Genomic DNA, 18,873 nt, shown 5'->3' with positions numbered 1-18,873 from the left:
CTCCCCCCACGGCGCCCGTCTTGGGATTTTGACCCCCTCAAGGCCTCCATCTCCTCCTGGATCCCAGTCTCCCAGCTCCCATCCCCTTCGGACTGTCCCGCCCCTTAAAACCTCCTTGCCTGGGGCCCCATCCCTCCAGCACCCATCGCTTTGGGTTCTCTACCACCTCGAGACCTCCCTCCTGGGCTCTCATCCCTGTAGTCTCTACCCTGCGCCCCGTCCTCGCATTACTCTCCTCCTGGACTGCACCTCTTTCCTTCTCTGGCACCTCCTACCCTGCCTGTGCGGGCTTCGTCCAGTGCCAGTCCCTCGGAGCTGCCCCAGACATCGTCTCCCGATCTCAGCCGCCCCCCTGACTCCCAGGCCCCCCTCTCCGCCCCTGGCGCCATGGCGTGCAGCCTCAAGGACGAGCTGCTGTGCTCCATCTGCCTGAGCATCTACCAAGACCCGGTGAGCCTGGGCTGCGAACACTACTTCTGCCGCCGCTGCATCACCGAGCACTGGGTGCGGCAGGAGGCGCAGGGCGCCCGTGATTGCCCTGAGTGCCGGCGCACGTTCGCCGAGCCCGCGCTCGCGCCCAGCCTCAAGCTGGCCAACATCGTGGAGCGCTACAGCGCCTTCCCGCTGGACGCCATCCTCAATGCGCGCAGAGCCGCGCGACCCTGCCAGGCACACGACAAGGTCAAGCTCTTCTGCCTCACAGACCGCGCGCTGCTCTGCTTCTTCTGCGACGAGCCCGCGCTGCACGAGCAGCATCAGGTCACCGGCATTGACGATGCCTTCGAGGAGTTGCAGGTGCGCTGCCGGGCCGGCCCGAGGCGGGGGCGGGGACGGCTGGGGGTGGGGTCAGGGCTGGACCGCGGGCAGGGCCCAGTCAGAACTGTCACGGGGCGGGGCCGCTGGCACTGTCAGGGCCCTATCAGAATTAATACAGGGCAGGGGTGGGGCGGGGCCGCGGCAAGGGGCGGTGTCTTGGGGCGGGGCCTCGGTCAGTCTCTGCCAGGCGGTATCGGAGATAGACTTGGATAAGGCGAGGCTACTTGGTTGGGAAGAGGTCCAGGGTGAGGCTGGAACGGCGAGGAAAAGTGATAGCAGGGCTGGACCAGGTACTGGCCTGTTCTAAGGTTTTGAATGGAGACCAGTCAGAAGTGGGCAAAGACAGGGCCACTCTCGGGGGGCGGGGCCGCGTGGTTAGATTTGTACTGCACCTAGTAGCTGAGATCTAGCAGGCTGGGGTCCTGATGGGGCGGCCCGGATCAGGGATGCATCACGACCTAAGTGGGAGTACCAGTGCTAGAGTCTGCTGGGCAGGTGAAGATTAAACCTAAGAGAGGAGTCTTCCTTAGGGTGGCAAACTGCTGAGAAGGCCTATTAGGGTGTGGAGGGTTAGGCCAGGGTATATAACGGATTAAGCCTGGGATCAAGCCCAGACAGGGTGGGAAGACGGTGAGCGTCAGGGATGGATTGGGGTCATTTTAAATAATTTTGAATTTAAACCAGAGTAGGGGCTGTTTAAGGATGGTGCCAGGACTTGAAGATTCAAAATTTCGAGAATAAGGCCCAGCTGTGAGGTGATTCACGAAGTGGGAAGCAGACTTTTAGGAGTCTGAGGGTGGGTGGTGGGTGTTAATGACCTCCTTGGCTCGATCACCTACATCACGACCTTGAAAGACTAAGTGAAACAGTACAGATAAACAAACCTGAGCATAGTTACCCTAGGACTCTAATTGGTCTCCCTTACACTTTGTTGTCTTCACTGACAAACTCCTATTCAACTCACAAAGCCCTGCTCAAACATCTTTGTGAAGGCTTCCCCAAATTCCACCTGCCAAATGGAATGAACGACTAACCCTAGTCTAAACTGGCCCAGACTGTGGACTGTTTAGAAGCGGAATGGTTTGGGCTCAATCATTTTATGAAAATAGTGTCATCTAACTGGGAGATTATGAGCTCTCTGCCCCTTAAAATCCTTAAGCAGGAGCTAAATAACTACTTTGACCCTTCCATATGGGAGCCTCTGTGAGTTGGTCTATACCCAGCAAATGCCCATGGGCCAGAGGAGAAATGGCCTATGTTCACTATTGCTCCCTCCCTGTCTCTTTCATCCTGAAACCATGAGTGATCCCCTTCCTGTCTACCTGTCACAGGGTGAGCAAGGGCCTATACTTCCGGGAGCTTGCATGTGGCCAGCAATGGGCCTCCACCCCCAGAACCCTCTGAGCTAGGCACTGCTGGTGTCCCCATCTCCCCGTCTGTGAAGTTATATAAGCAGGGAGGAAGAGAGAACCTTTGATCGGATTGGGTACAAGTTGTGAGAGCTTGAAGGGACTGTCTGAAACTATCTGTGCCATCTCTTTATTGGATAGATGTGGAAACTGAAGTCCGGAGAGGTGATGTGTCTTACCAAGCACCACACTACCAGAGAGTGAGAGGGCCAGGGCTGGAGGGCACAGCCCAGTCTGGATCCCTCCCTCCACTCACCCTCTCCCCACCCTGTCTGAATTTCTAGCCTTGGCTTCAGAGCCTTGTGCTTTCTGCAAACCAGGGAAATCTGAATTATTGTGCTTTGAGCCTTTGTATTCCATTTTGTAACCTGGGGAATGCAGGAAAAATTGAACATATGTTGTCTACAAATATTATTGAAACACTTTTCTTGGGTGAAAAGGAAAACAGGATTGCCGTTTGTTTACTCTCTAGTGCACTGTCCTGGGTCAGACCAACTTGGGTTCTACACCTGTATCAAGCACTATCTATGCACCTTGCTGAGTCCCTTCATGTAAACTTTGATGCTAGATCTGTAAGATGGGGTCAGGATGCTTCCTTCCTACCAGGAATTTCCTAAGGCTGACCTGGGATGAACCCACTATTTGAGGTTCCTGCTACACAGTAAGGCAGCGGTTCTCAACCCGTGGGTTGCAACCCCTTTGTAACAATGAAAATACATCCTGCATATCAGATATTTACATTAGGATTCATAACAGTAACAAAATTACAGTTATGAAGTAGCAACGAAAATAATTTTATGGTTGGGGGTTGCCACAACATGAGGAGTTAACTGTATTAAAGGGCCACAGCATTAGGAGACGTTAGGAAGGTTGAGAACCACTGCAGTAAGGGCTGAGACAACACACATTCCCATCCTTTCTCCTACCTGTCAGAGCTCATGTGCCCAGGTGGGTGGATGCCCAGACCTGCCTCTCTGGCCTGAGAAGGAGGCTTTGCTTTGGGTCTCCTATGAGCTTGGCAAGATGATATCAGAGAAACCTATCTCCCCCTGGAGAGGATACGTGCTTGGGTAAGGTTCAAGCCACCCTCTGTCCCTGCCTGCCTCTTCCTCCTCCTGGGAAAGCATGGCTCAATAGCCGTTTCTTCCCTGGCCATGAGGTTGGACCCTCCCTCACACATCACCTCCTCTCCCAGCAGCTGGTGGCTGCTAGAACATTCACTTGAACTCCTCTCCTGGAGAATTACAGACTCAGAGCTGGCAGGGCCTTGGAGATCATCTGGTGTAACGCTCACTAGACAGATGGGGACGCAATGGAGAGGAGGAAGGGAGGGGACTTGTCTAAGGCCTCAAAGCCAGAGGAGGCCAGGCCTACACTCAGCCTGAGTCCCCGGATACCTTACCTAACAGTTGGCCTGGAGCTTTTACATTTATTATAAATCCTGGAGATAGCAAAGCAGAATGATTAAAAGCTCTGGCTCCATAGTCAGCTCCAATCCTGGCTCTACCATTTACTGACTGTGTGATCTTAGGAAAGTTACTTTTTTGCCATCCCTGACCTTGGGTCCTTCATTGATAGCATGGAAGTAATGAGGTTAGCATTAAATGTTTATAAGGATTTAGTACTGCACTTGGCACAAAGGAGCACTTAGCAAGTGACAGCTATACTACATTACATCATGCTCACTACTATTGACATTTGGTGCCGGGTAAGTGCTACTCGGGGCTGTTATACATCGTCAAAAGTTTAGCAGCATCCCTGGCCTCTACTACTAAATACCAGTAGCACCGCCCCCCCACCCCCATTATGACAACAAAAAAGTGTCTGTAAACATCAACAGATGTCTCCTGAGATGAAATCACCCATGGTTGAGAACACTTACCTAGACAAAGCCTACTCAAGTTTCAAGATTCAGCTCAAATATCACCTCCTCTGTGAAGCTTTCCCTGACCTGCCAAGCAGAAGGGCTTTGTACTCCAGAATCCATTTCCGGGGTCATGCTTTGTGTCCCTGGTCATGTCATTTCATTTCTCTAAGCTTCCAAGTACTCATCTATAACATGGGAATAATATGACATTCCCAGGAAGGATGTTGTAAGGGCTAGGGATACTCTGTCAGATGAACCTAGTACTCTGCCTGGCACAACATGCACACAAGTTTTAGATATATTTGTTTATTCTGATTATAAAGGTAACACAAGAAGCAGAACTCTGTATCATAAAAGCTAAAGTCTCCCATAATCCCACCCCATGAATAAACATGGCTGGGATTACTCTGTAATTCTAAGAATGTTTATGTAATATGCATATGTGTGTAAGTGTGTGTATGTGTGTTGGTGTCTTTTCCCCCCAACCCCACTGCTGAGTGCTGGGAGCAAAGGGGAGGGAAGGGACCCCCATCTTCAAAGGGTTTGGGGATTCTCAGCCAGAACTCATTGATCCCTAGCTGTGCTAACAGCTTTTCTTGTATTACCTCGTTCCATCTTCATAGCACCCTGCCAGGTGGGTATTGTTATTTATTCCATCTACAGATGAGGAAACTGAGACTCAGAGAAATTAAGTGACTTGTTTGGTCACCCAGCTGGCAAATGGCAGGGCCAAAATTTGAAGCCAGTCTGACTGGGCCACATACAGCCCCTGAGCATGGGGTAATTGTCTCCCACACACCCTGCCTGTCTTTGTACTGAGAGCACTCAGCACAGGGCTAGGGGAAGGAAGCAGTCTGTCCATGCCAGCTGACGCCCTGAGGGCAGGTGGCTGGTATGTCATCATGGTCAGGCGTGTCATCCGGCTCTCCGGCCATCTCAGGTTCCTAACCCCCCAGAGAGGGGATCCGATTCAGTCTCAGCCACCCCCTCCGTGACTCATGTGATCATTGGAGCCTTTCCCAAGGCCTCCTTCTTGCCAACAAGGACAGTGGTGGATCAGCCTTAGACAGGAGCCCTGGCAAGCTGAGTATGGTGATCCATAGATGCCACCCGAGGAGAGAACAGGGATAGGGGACTGGGTTCAAATCTTGGCTCTGGCTTTTTCCAGCTGAGTGGAAGGTATGGCCTTCTCTTTCCCTTTTACCCACTCTGGGAAATGGAAGTAAGAGCGAGACTTCTTGCTTTATGTGTAAAGAGGGAGAGAGAGAGATGACAGATGCAAAGGCACTTTATTTTGTGCCGTGGATAGGGAGATTACTGGGTTGTGCATCAAACCCAGGGCTGGCTGCTGGCATGTCCACTTCCCCCTTCACAGGGGTGGCCGAGACACCTGGGCCTGGTACAGACCACAGTCTAGAAACTCAGTGGTAAAGTTGAGGGCCCCAAGATGTTTATTTTATAGAATGAAAAAGATCTGATAGAGAATAATAATGACAGAATAAACATAAGAGGCAAAGTTTGGGGGCATAAAGCAAATTATTGGGCACTTACCATGTGCCAGGTACTGTGCTAAGGGCATTTGATCCCCATAGGAGCCTTTTTTATTTTCCCTGCTCCCTGACTGTGAGGGGGATCAGCACTGCTTCACAGATGAAGACATTGAGGCTGAGAGATTTGGTAACTCTCCCAAGGTCACCCTGCAAGTAGGAAGAAGAGATAGGATCCAAACTGGTCTTTCTGACTCAGAACTCACCCTCCTCCCACATCCCAACTGCTTGGGTCCATCCAAATGGGGAGGGACCTCAGAAGCCATCTGACCACCCTTCCCTTCATATTACAGATGGAAACTGGCTTGCTCAAGATTAGCCCAGAGTTCAGCTCTCCTGACTCTCAGTCCAGTGGTCTTTTCACAGCATCATTTACCTTCTTGACCTTGAACTCTGCTTAGACACTCAGGGTGGATATGGAGGGTTGAGAGGTGGGTTCCATCTCAGAATCAGACTTTAGTCATTTCTTCAGTCTATACTCCTGCTGTGACAATTGAGGGTAAGCCCTGCGTGGGCCCAGGAGAGAGCCACATGGGACCTGGCCCTGCCGTGGCTCTGGGAGACAGGCCCATAAACAGACAGGTTGCGTGACTGAGGCTTGCCCTGCTGACCTGAGTCCTAAGGATGTGCTGAGTGTTTCCAGCTGGGCGCAAAAGAGAAGACGTTATGAACGGGGGAGGGAATAAAAATACGCAGTCTCCATGACCTGGGTGCGGACTGTGCCAGGGACAGGGTTTAAGCTCTCTCTCTTTCATTTATTCCCCATACATCTTTATGAAGTAGGTTTCATTGCTTCATTTTACAAACAAGGAAACTGAGGCTCAGAAACTGTGCCTAAGGTCACAAACCCACTAAGTGTCCCTGAAGCTGGAACTTGAACTCAGCTTATCTGAGTCTGAGCAGGGACAGGCATGGACATGAACACATGTGGTTTCTTATAGCTGAAGGGGAGGGTCTGGAGCAGGGAGATAAGAATGTGAAAGTGAGGCTTGGCCAGCTCAGGAAGGGCCTTCTATGATAGTGTGCATGTGCCTTTGTGTGTGCATGTGCACACATACACACACATGAGTGCACACATGCACACACACATGCAGGCACCCTGGGAATGTGGCTGGTTCAGATCTGCTTTAGGACAGGACACTCAGGGGCAGTGTGCTGGGAGGACTGAGGGAAAGCCTGGAGGCGGGGAGCAGCTGGAGCTTCCCAGAGACTATGCAGCCCACAAGTCCACAGGGAAGGCTAGGGCTCAGAGATACAGGACTCAAGTCTGCTGGGAGGAGTGGGAACAGCCGGGTTCTAAGCACACATGCAGGATTGAGGCAAGTTCAGTTTGCCATTTCCAGATTTCTGGCATCCTTGGATGAGAGAGAGCAGAATCAGACATGAAGAGGAGAAGTTTGAGTACCTACTTGGTGCCAGCACTATGCCCTGTCCCAGGTGCCATCTCATTTAGCCCTCACCAAACCCTGTGAAGCTCTTATCCCCCTGTTACTGATGAGACTCTGGGAGGTAGGCCCTGAGAGGGGAAGTGATTTGCCCAAGGTCGTGTAGTTAGGATTTATATTCAGGCTTTTCTGACTCCAGGGTTTATGCTGTCTCCACTGGGACAAAAAGGGTCCCTGAATCAGAGCTAAGGTGGCTTTCCACAGCAATTTTGTCTCCTGGGCTGGGGAGAGGGGTAGCCTTAAAGGAGGGGACGTCTGGCCTTGGTGTCCTGGCCTCTTTAAACCAGTGGGAGGCCCAGACCCTCACAGCTGGTATATTTGCATAATCTATGCTCAGGCTGCATGTGACTCCTGGCAGTAAGGGCAGAGAGCTGTGGTTCTGCCTCTGAGGTGTGTCCTCCCTAGTCCTCTCATCCTGCCCTGCCCCAGCTCTGATGGGGCCCTGTAGAGTTCACCTCTCCCAGGCTGACATTCAAGGCTGCCCCAACTGGCCTTTCCAGCTTATGATGCCACCTGTCATATGCCCAGCTATAGCCATCCCTGACTGCCCCCACTTCCTGAACACAGCAGGTGTGCCCCTGTCCAACTAGTTCTCCCCACCTGCAATGCCCTGACCCATCCTGGAGACTTGCAAGAGCCCTGCCCATCATCTTACCTGGCTCTTCCATCAGAAATAAACTCTGCCCTTGAAGCTCCCCAGTTCTGAGTCCCTATATCAGATATGATTATGATGATGATAATGACTACAGCTAAGATGGATTGAGCTTACCCTGTACATCGTGTCAGGTCATGAATTAAGTCATTTAATCCTCATAGCAGCCCTGTAGGGCAGGTGCTTATTATCATCTCACTTAATAGATTTGGAAATTGAGGTGGAGAGAAGGTATCACAAGCACAGCCAAATGGTGACAGTGGCACTGGATCCTAAGCAGGCCCTCCATGGTTTGTCCTGTTCTCTCTTGTATCCTACTTATTTGAGTTTGCCCCCTTGACTAACTCAAACTCTTTGAGGGCAAGGACCATGTCTGTAGCCCCAGAGTGGCCAGCACAAAGCCTGATGCTCGGTGGGGGCTCAGAAATCACTGCTGCATTGAACTGAGCAGGAGGCAGAGAGGTTTTGCACATGGATTTTTGAAGTCACTGAGAGCTTTACCTCTGCCCCTTACTAGCTGTGTGACCTTAAGCAAGCTGCTTAACCTCTCTGAGCCTCAGTCGCCCTCTCTGCGAGATGGAAGTAATAAAGGTACTAACTTTGTGGATTGTTGTGAGGAGTAGATAACCAGATGCCTAGTGAAATTCAAACCCAAACCATAGTGTCCCCCACCCCCTCGGCTTCTGAGCCTCTGCCATCACCAGTGTCCTTCCTTGGGGTTCACTCTGTCACTTGGAAGTTTATCAACAGGTTCCTGTTTCCTGTCTGACCTCTTACTGCTGGCAGTAAAATTTCCAGTTTGTCTTCCTCCATCAAGCTGTGTGGCCATGGGCCAGTAGGTCCCTTTCCTTGAACCTGTGTTTCCTGTTCTGGCATTTCAAGAGGTTGGACCAGATGGTCCCTCTGGCCCCATCCTGCTCTGGCTATCTGAGGAGGTGCATGCAGGTTGGGAACGCCTGGACACCGTGAGTGGTGGGGACCTGAAGGAATGACTGGGGAGCCTGACATGAGACATGGTGACTGCTTTGTCTCCCAAGCACCCAGCGTGTGCCAGGCTCTGTGCTCCAGGAGGCTAAACCCAACCTAGGAGGGATGATTACCCCATCTCACAGAGGAGGGACTGGGCATGGAGAGATTAAGCGACGTCACAGGATCACACAGCTAGTGGGTAGCAGAGCCTCCCTGGCTGACTCCAGCCCTGTTAGGAGATCAGTGTGGTGGAGGATGACACAGAGCTCAGGCTGCCTCCTACGTCCTGACTTGTGGGCTCTAAGGTTTGTTTTTCCTAAGTTAGCTGTTTCCACAGGCTCTGTGCCTAGCCCTGCTAGGGACAGCTCCCTGCCGGGGCCCTCTCTCCCCTCCCACCCTTGCAGAGGTGAGCTCTGACCCAGCCCCAGCTCTTCCCTGGGTAGGCTCATCCTGCAAACTCTTACAGAGGCTGCTGCTGCACCTGGCCCTGTCCTAGGTACTGAGAGTATGAACCTCTCCCTACTGTCCCTGCCCTCAAGAGCCCACAGTCTAGTAGGGGAGACTGACAGGTAACCTTGGGTACAAGAGTGGGGCACTGTGCACACAGAGGAATGTCCGGTGGCAACGTGGGGAGTTTGGGATATGGATTCCCAGGGAAGGTGACATTTGATCTGGATCTTAAGAGATGAGTAGGAGTCCAACAAGTGGGGAAGAATGTGTGGGTGAGCGTTCCAGACAGAGGGCACAGCACATGCAAAGGCCTGGAGGAGGGTGCTGCATGACGCTTAGCATGACTAGATTAGTGCTGTCCACTGGAAGTCTCTGGGGTGAGGCAGAGTTCTGCAGCTGCACGTCTGATACATACAGTAGCCATTAGTCACATGTGGCTACTGAGCACGTGAAATGCGGCCAGTGCAATAAAGGAGCTGAATTTTCAATTTTATTTCATTTTAATTAATTGTAACTTAAATATCCATATGTAGCTAGTGGCTACCATATTAGACAGCACAAGTCTGGACCAAGAGATAAGAGTAGAGGAGTTTGGGGCTAGTGATAAAGAGCCGAGAATGCCACCCTAAGATTCTGTGCTTTTCTTCCTAGACAACATGGAAATCCTGCAGCTAAGAAAGGTGGGGAGCCTTTGCAAGTGTGCTCTTTAGAACGATCACTGCAGCTGCCTTATAGGGTGCTTGGAGCAGTGGAAGAGTACAAGGGCAGCAGGGAGCCTATGGGCCACAGTCCAGAGAAGAAGTGATGACCCAGGGGCAGTGGATATAGAGAGGAGAGAACAAATTCCAGAACAGACCTGATGACTGATTGGATTGGTTTGAGGGCAGGAGGCATCAAGGTTGACTCCCAGGTTTCTGGCTCGGATGGCAGTGGGGAGACTGGGGGTATGCTTCACCGAGATGGGAAACATAGGAGGAGGAGCAAGTTTGGGGCCCCCTAACACTGTCCCAATGTTCATCACTAAGTGATGTAAGTGTCTGTGTCTGTCTCCCCAGCTCATGCGCATTGGTATTATGGGTTGGAACTTGTCCCTTATCCCTGTCCCCATCCCTGACACTATGTTCCATGAGGCCCACAGAGGCCTCAGCACATGTTTGTCTAATGGGCCAATGAGTATTCCATTGGACCCCGTGACCAAGCCAACTCTTCTTGTTCCCTGGCTCCACAATCAGAGAGGAATTTGTCCAAGTCCCTCCAATCACACCGAGCAATGTAAGGAATGCTCCTTGCAGGGTGATTTCTCAGAAATACAGAAGAGCTGCCTGGGTGGCTAGGTCCTATGCAGACCCACAGGGACCACCAAGGGGGAGAATTATAGCACTCTCCCATCTCCTCAAACAACTGCATCTCAGCCACACCATGTCCCAAGTGCATAGTCCCAAGGCCATTGGGAGGACCTGAGGACTGATCTTTCTGCACTCCTAGGCAAAGATTCATCTGCTCCAAGGACCCAGCTACACGTGGATCCGTTAGGGATGACTTTCATCTTCTGGTAATAGAGACCTGGTGAAAGTAGCTGAAATTAGATGGGGGTGTATTTCTCTCTCTTGTAAAGCAAGTCTATAGGAAATGACTTGGTGTGCTAGACGCAGCTGCACCAGCTCAGAGTATTGTGCACATTTCTTCTCAACTTTGTATCCAGTGACCTCACAATGATAGCTTGAAACCCACTTTGGAAGGAGCATTTACACCTTGGCAATTGGCAACTGACACTGCCATGGCTTTTTTTTTCCCCCCTAGAGAGCCATCTTCCTATCATATTACTGAGTCTAATGATGGTGTGGCAGCCCCAGGCATCAGGGACCCAGTTTCCCCTTCCTCTTCCTTCTACTCTTCTCATTCCAGCTTGTGTCATCTGTCTTTACAGTTGCTTCATGGCCCGAGATGGCTGCCGGAGTTCCACCCATTGTGTCTGCAAGCTCTCTACTCTCGCAGAACAAGCTGCTCCCATTTTTCTATCTTCCCTTGTTTTTCATAGCTGGCTATTCTTCATCCTTCCACTGTCATCTCTGGTGTTACCTCCTAAGAGAAGCCTTCCTTGACCACCCTACTTAAAGCCCCACCCTCACTTCCACATCCCACAGAATAGAAAATAGGATGCTTTATTTTCTCTAGAGCACAAACCATATTGGCAATCATCTCACACTGTTATTATTTTCCTTGTTGTCTGTTTCCCCCACTGGACTAGACTAGGCCATCTGTGTGTCTGGACATCTTGCTCTCTGCAGTATCCCCCAGTATGTCACCAGGGCCCATACATAGTAGTTTCTCAATAAACATCTGCTGAATGAATAAGCAATAGTAAACAAAGATCATTTTGTTTTAGGCATTCTTCCCTTAGCATGTTATCATGACCATTTGCCCATGTTGCTACCTGGTCTGTAAAATTAGTTGAACTTAGACATTTTCTGAGGATCTTCCCTGCTCTGACATGCCGAATGAGTGGGAGGGAGCTGAATGTGAATGGATAAGTCAGTCTTCCAGGCACCACTCACAGCCCAGGCTGACTGGAGAACTCAGAGGCTCTTTCCAGGAAATTAATTCACATGGCAGGCTTCCTGCTTCCTTGAGCCCTATGTCAGTGCCAGGCTGGGTGTGGGGCACAGAAAGGGAGCAGTGACAACTGTGCTGGAGGACTTATAGGTTAATATGGGGAAAGAGGGGGCCAGACAGGAGAACAACTAGCTATGATACGGTGGGTTAGATTCCCTGTAAGTACAGACAGCTGGGCCCTGTGTTGGGAGCCCCCACCTCCACATCCTATTTATTATCTGACAAATAATTACCGAGGCTCTGCTGATGCTAGACACTGTTCTAGGCTCTGGGGATGTAGCTGGGAATAAGCCAGACAGGATTCCTGCTCTCAGGAAACTCACATTCTAGTGCAAGTGAGAAGCAACAATCACAGTCAGATAAACAGCTCAGGTCATTTCAGACAGCACAAGGTGCTATGAAGACCCTGAATCAATGTGTGTGACAGAAGGTGTCAAGAGGTGCCACTGTATCTGGGGGGCTCAGGCAAGACTCTTTGGTGAGATGGCATCTGAGCTGATCAGCTAGTGATACAAAGGAGCCACTGTGAGAAAACTCTTGAGAGTGGAGGGTACCAGCCCGAGGAGATCACAAGTGCAAAATCTTAAGGCTGGAAGAAGCTCAGTGTGGTGGATGGACAGGGAGAAGGTCACGCCGGCTGGTGGGAGTGAGAGGGGAGGATGCAGGAGACAGAGGTGGGCCTAGGACAAGATAAGGGAGGCCCAATATTGAAGCAAGTGCCCCCCAAAATTCAGTAATTGAGAGTATTTGATGCAATATTTCTTAAATCAAAATAAAAGCAAAACATTCACAATGAATAAAATATTAACATTTTAAACAAGGACAAGGTCAATAGCAATGTCCTGTGAACCATACTGGAACCCGAGGCAAAGAAAAAAAAAATCAGTAATACTGATCCTGCTTTTATTTAAAATGTTATCTTGTCTACAGTAAATTCATGGTTCACCACGGACTTCATGGTTCACCACGGACGTCATGGTTGTAGAAAACATATCACCTGGCATCATGCTCAAGGTCCCCAGAACTAGGCTGCCTGAGTTCCAATTCTGGCCTTACCCTTACATGCATAGCTGTATGCTTTGGGCCAGTTTTTTGATCTCCTTGTACCCTTTTCACCATCAGGAAAATGGGAATAATAATAGTGCCTACCTTAGGGTTAATAAGAGGCTCAAATGAATTAATACAAGCAGAGGACCCAGAGCAGCATTTAGCCCCCATAAACACTCAGAGAATGTAGGCAGTTAATCTGCAGTGGTGGTCTGTGGTCCACCCTTGGTTCTCATCAGAGGATTCTAAGCAGGGAGCCAGAGGCCAAGTGAAGGAGGTATGGGGGGCAGGGGGCAGTTAATGTGCAGGGAGACCAGAGGCTTCTGGGATGGCCAGAGAGGAGGCTGTTGCAAACATTGGATGAAAGATGGGGATGTATCCTGCAGGTACTTAGGAGATAGACCCTATGGGACTCGGTGGTGGTACAACTGTGACAGGTGGCAAGTGTTGGGGAAGGGGGGGAGGTAAGAGGACAGAGTCAGGACACTCCTGCACCCCGCAGTGGTCAAGGCTGGACTCTTCATTACCATGAGATGCCGAAGCCAGCTGCAGCCTGCACCCCCATCACCACCCTGTGTATGTTTCAGAGGGAGCTGAAGGAGCAGCTTCAGGGCCTTCAGGACAGCGAGCGGGAGCACACGGAGGCGCTACAGCTGCTCAAGCGACAGCTGGCCGAGACCAAGGTGAGGCTGGTGCAGTGCCGGTGCGGACCCACAGGGGTGGGGCGGGGACAGTCTGGAAGAAGGGGGGTCTTCGAGGGACCGAGGGTGGGTCTTCCATGTAGGTTAAGTGGGCAGGATCCACCTTCACCGGACTGAGGGCAAAGGTTTGGGTTGTTACCTAGATTCAGGATGGGACTACTTCTTCCTTTCCACTTTGGGTGTCAGTTCGGCTGGGACCAGGGCCTCTCCAGCAACCCCTGGCGTCTTGAAGGGCTGGGAGAATGTACCCAGTCTCTTTTTCCTCTCCCCTAATTTAAAACGCCCCTTGCGGGAGGAGCCAACCCTGAGCCTTCCGGGAAGCCCTTCTGATAGTTTGTGGCCCAGCCTTGGTATCATCTCATCTTAGGCCCAGTTCCTAGCAGACCCTGCAGGCTGTATACAATGGTTTGTGGGGATTTTCCTTGTATTGAGAGGAAGGATGTGGTTTCTGATCCTGTTACTAACTCACTGTGTGACTTCAGATGAATTGCATACTTTCCGGGCCCTTGTCTTCCCATCTGTACAGTGGAGACTTCAGGGTTGGTGGGAGTGTGACAGAGTCCTCAGCTGCAGCTCTGTGGACCCTGAAGTCCAGGGTGACACCGAGCTGGCTCACTCTATTAGCAGGAGCTGGAGTAGAGCTTCAGGAATGCTCAGGGCACCCAGAGGTCATCCTGGGGCCTAGAGAGGCCATTGGAAATCCAAATCTGTGCCCCAGCTTGGCCACCAACCTGCTGTGGGGTCTCAGGAAGGTCATGACAAACATTTCTTCACAGAACATTCCAGAGTGCCTCTGGGTAGGACCCTCAGTGGGTGGCAGATAAGAAACAGCCACAGGACTCTGGCTTAATTGCTTCCCACAGCCTCAATTTCCCCATCTGTCTGGTGATTCTGTACCTCTCAGGTGATGAGAAGCAAATGGAAGCTTCTATCTGGGTGAGGGGAATTGGAATATTGGGGTCTGTTTCTTCTCCCCAGAAGCATTCTCTTCTCTCTCCACCCCCCATTGTTTTTCTCCACTGACCTCTTCCTCCCCCGCTTTCCTGTCCATCTGTCTGCCTCTGGGGGGTCCTATGGGGCCACCTCCTCCTCCAGTTCCCTCAGCCCTGCTTCCTGTCTGGACTGGGATGTTTATACAAGAAATGCCTATGGATGCTTTGGAGGTCGTATTTCACCTGGTGCCTGACTCCATTTTCTTAAGGCGCCTGCCCCTCCAATGGCCCGGCCTGAGGGCCTTTCTGATCTCCCTCTGATGGCCCTGTGTTTTTCTTGGTTCGCCCTAGTGACACATTCTTGGCAGGGTATTTTTCTGAAAGGGCCCCAGCTTCTCCAGGCCCCAGGGTGTTCTAAGGGATGTGGTGGGCTGGGGTGGGGGCTGCTTCACGGAGAGGGGGTTTTCCCTAGAAAGAACTAGAGTAAATAGTGCAGGGCAGTTGAACAGAATTTTCTCCACACTGAGGGTTGTGTTTTCCCATCATTGTCTTACTGAACGCCGCAGAATGTCACCTCTGCAACAATAGGACTCCCTAAAACCTAGCACAGTGTCTGGCACACAATAAGTGTTTGTAGAACAAAACAGTGAAAAGGAAAAAAATAATTTTGAAAAGGAACTCTTATTATCCCAATTTTATCAGCACGGAAACTGAGACACAGAGAGGTCGAAGAGCCAGCCTGAAGCTCCACAGCTAGTAAGTGGCATATTGGGAGCTTACTATCCAGTTCCATCAGTCTTGTACCAGGGTGTCCCCCCGATGTTCCCATCAAGAGCTATGGCTTTGTGGTCAGCAGGCCCGGTAGGTCATCAGAACACATTCAAGGCATGCTTGAGGCTCCTAGGGTGGCTGTCACTCTGATGTTCCATTTCTGAGCTGCCCTCTCCTGCCTCAGCCTCTTTCCCTACTCATCATCTCTCATCCTAGATACACTAAACATCCAGCCTGAAAAGAAGATGGAGCTTGCGCTCAGCTCTCTGGTGCAATCTTGGGCAGGACCCTTCCCCTCCCTCCCTCCCTCCCTTGTCCATCAAGAAGCTCCTGGCTGCTAGTCTTGTGCTAGGCCCTGGGACAGGCATGGAATTGCCTGGCTAAGGAAGATATCATTCCCACTCACTAGCCAGTGAGACATAAAATGTGGGATACTGTATTAAGAGTATTTGCAAAAGGCTCTAGGAATATCTGACTCCTCCCCAAAATTAGAGAAGGTAGCTTTCATGCTGGGTCTTGCAAGATGAGTGAGAATTTACCAGGTGAATAAAGGGTTTGGGTGAAGGGTCATTCTAGGCAGGTGGAATTGCAATGCATTGGCACTAGGGAGCTAAACTAGAATCATGTTGAAAAGAGCCTTGAATGCCAGGCTAAGGACTTATCATTTTATAGTCATCAAGGAGCTGAAGAAGGTTCCTAAACATGGAATTGGCTGTAACCCAGCCTGCACTTTGGAAGATCACTCTGGCGGTGAATTTGTTGGCAAAGGCAGGAGTTGATTTGTGGACCAAGTGAGTTGAAGGGACCTTCGAGGACCATGATGACATGTTGGGGAGACAGCTGGGAAATGGGCGTGGCACTCCAGAGACATCCAAGGCGTCTGTACAGACTTGGCAGCCATCCTCACAACAGTGGGAGTTGAAGATGGGGGAAGCGTGAAGGGTGAGAGTGGGAGGATCTGGCCTGGATGAGCCAAGAGGGACATAGGTGGGAGAGAGGCAGTAGCCGCAGAGATGGGAGGCAAAGCAGAACTTCCAGTTAGTAGAGGGCGGCCAGTGGCCATGCTGCAGCATAGTGGCCTGGAAGGAACCAGAGTGGTGGCTGTGTGGCCTGGAGGCCTTTGGAGGGCAGTGTAAGTGGCATGGGGAGGACAGACCCATCTTCCCCATCAGCAATGGGTCATTCTGGAGCCTCAGCCCTTCCCGTGTGAGAGCTGGGGAGGCCACTGCAGCCTCCCCTCCGCCCCCTCTTTGTCTGCCTGGCGTCCTGGGTGGGCATGCGCTGGGAGGCTGGCTCTCCGCCAGCAGTTCTTCCTGCAGGCCAGCAGCCGTGTGAGGAGGGAACAGGCCCTAATTGAGCCTTTGTCAAGCCTCCCACAGAGCCCTGGGCACTGAACACAGTGGGGTTTCTGACTCCATGAACTCCCAGCCAGAATCCCACAAAGTCAAATTGCAGAGGCAGGCCCCACATGCTGCTGCAGCCTGGCCACACTTCTGTACCCAATGTCATCCTGACTCTACTCACATTGTTCCCTTTGCCTGCTTCACCAGCCCCAGCTGACGTCCTGCCAATCCATCCCTCGGCCGCCCGCTCAGAAACCATCTCTCAATGAAAACTTCTAGGACACGCCATTAGAATTGAACTTTTCAATAAGCAGGCCCTTTCTCTGCCCCTTGGACTGTGTCTCACATTTTGTGAACATCCCCTATTTCATCTTCACCACAACCCTGCAATGTCATTTTTGTTACCCCTTTCACAGATAAGAAAACTAAAATTCATACACCTTAGGCAACTGAGGCTTCTACAGCTAGAAACCCAGAGCTAGGACCATTGCCCCAGCTGAGAGGCACAGAACCTGTGCCCTTCAGCACTTCACCCCTTCCTGGCCTCACAGTGCCTCTGGGGACAGAAAGAATCACGCAAGTCCACACTTACCTCTTCCATCATGGCCCTAAGACCATATTCCTTAGCCAGAGAGCCTTAGGGCTGACAGGACAGGGTGAATGACCACCACCATTTCCCCAGCGTGTTGCACGTTTTAAAGCTCCTGACATCTGTGATCTTGTCATTCTCCCTGGAGCCCCATGAGTGATTTTTTTAAAAGAAAGACATCACTACATTCCAGACTGAACTCAGTATTTTATCCCTGCCCCTACCTCTCTCCCCAGCTCCCCTATCTCTCCTACCCCCATGCCAAAAATCTGGCCGTTATCCTCAGCTCCTTTCTCTCCTGCAGCCAATCCACAGCCAGAGCCAAAGAGGCTGCCCATAGATGTCTTTCAAACTATCTCTCTCACCATCACTGCTGCACTCTTAGTTCAAGCCTCATCGTTCTCACCTGGACCATTTTGTCAGCCTTCTAAGGGGCCTCATAGAGCTGTTTGCTATCCCTAGCCATGCCAATCCTTCCAGACCCTCATACCTTTGCACATGCCACCAAGCTGCCCTTTCCTGCTCTTCCCTTTTTGCCCATCAAGGCTCTCAGTTTTTTCCTCTCACCCACGGAGCACCCCATCAGTGCCTTCCCCCTTCTCAACCCCACCATAACCCCTGATGACTGTCCCCCCCCCCAGTCTTCCACCAAGAGCCTGCGGACCACCATCGGCGAGGCCTTCGAGCGCCTGCACCGGCTGCTGCGCGAGAGGCAGAAGGCTATGCTGGAGGAGCTAGAGGCAGACACAGCCCGCACACTGACGGACATCGAGCAGAAAGTCCAGCGCTACAGCCAGCAGCTGCGCAAGGTGCAGGAGGGGACGCAGATCCTGCAGGAGCGGCTGGCCGAAACCGACCGCCACACCTTCCTGGCCGGGGTGGCCTCCTTGTCTGAACGGTAAGTGCTCCCTGCCCGGGATCTTCCCCAAATGGGTGTCCCCTCCCTGACCTGTGCAGAGTGGTGGGAGTGGAGGTAGATGAAGTCATTAGCAGAGAATTCATTCATTTACATCTTCATTAATTTTTTTTGGTATCTCTTCAACTTTATTAAAGGTGGAAGTATACGAAGATTTCTTTTTCTCATTGGCAAATATTGGGCACTTCTCAATTTTTGCTCAATACAAAGAATAACATGAGATTATCTGAATCAGATGTTCTTAGAAGTCAAAGGGTTGAAATTTAGAGAATAAAATAAATTTAGGGCATAACATGTTTGTTTCTGGTAGACAGCACTCCTCACACAGTTTCAGGCTTTCAGTCCATTTCCACTATCACATTCAGAGGCAAATCACTGGTGAAGGCCCAGCCATGTATCTGGACAGCTTTCACGTGTCCCTCAATTTTGAAGGACGCATCAGGAGAAGCCCAGGAGTAGAGTGGAGGAACATTCCAGTCAATTGGAACAGAATATACAGAAATCTCAACTGTGAAGTCTGACTTCTATTCCGCCTGTGCGATTTCAGCTACTTTGAGACAGAGCCTCAAGCTGCCCCCCAGGTAGAGTGCTGTGGCATCACAGCTCACAGCAATCTTTAACTCCTGGGCTCAAGTGAGTCTCCTGCCTCTGCCTCCCAAGTAGCTGGGACCACAGGTGCCTGCCACAACGCCCGGCTATTTTTTTTTTTTTGCCATCATTGTTGTTTGGCGGGCCCGGGCTGGATTCGAACCCGCCACCTTAGGTGTATGTGGCTGGCACCTCGGCCGCTTGAGCCACAGGCGCCA

At 51.2% G+C, this 18,873-nt stretch overlaps 1 protein-coding gene across 1 annotated transcript in view; it reads left to right on the top strand.

Annotated features, from left to right (window-relative positions):
- The first annotated feature begins 387 nt into the window (after positions 1-387).
- TRIM62 (tripartite motif containing 62) overlaps positions 388-18,873 on the top strand; it is a 30,048-nt gene continuing 11,562 nt past the window's right edge. Inside the window, exons 1-3 of the mRNA XM_012812373.2 lie at positions 388-795; positions 13,403-13,498; positions 17,793-18,049. Of these exons, the coding sequence (XP_012667827.1) occupies positions 388-795; positions 13,403-13,498; positions 17,793-18,049 (761 nt within the window). The remainder of the gene's footprint in view (positions 796-13,402; positions 13,499-17,792; positions 18,050-18,873) is intronic.

This window comes from Otolemur garnettii, unplaced genomic scaffold (genome assembly GCF_000181295.1).
Source record: "Otolemur garnettii isolate 467f Iridium unplaced genomic scaffold, OtoGar3 scaffold00204, whole genome shotgun sequence".
NCBI lineage: Eukaryota > Metazoa > Chordata > Mammalia > Primates > Galagidae > Otolemur > Otolemur garnettii.
Note: the sequence above shows the minus strand (reverse complement) of the source record. Positions and strands in the feature narration are given on the sequence as shown.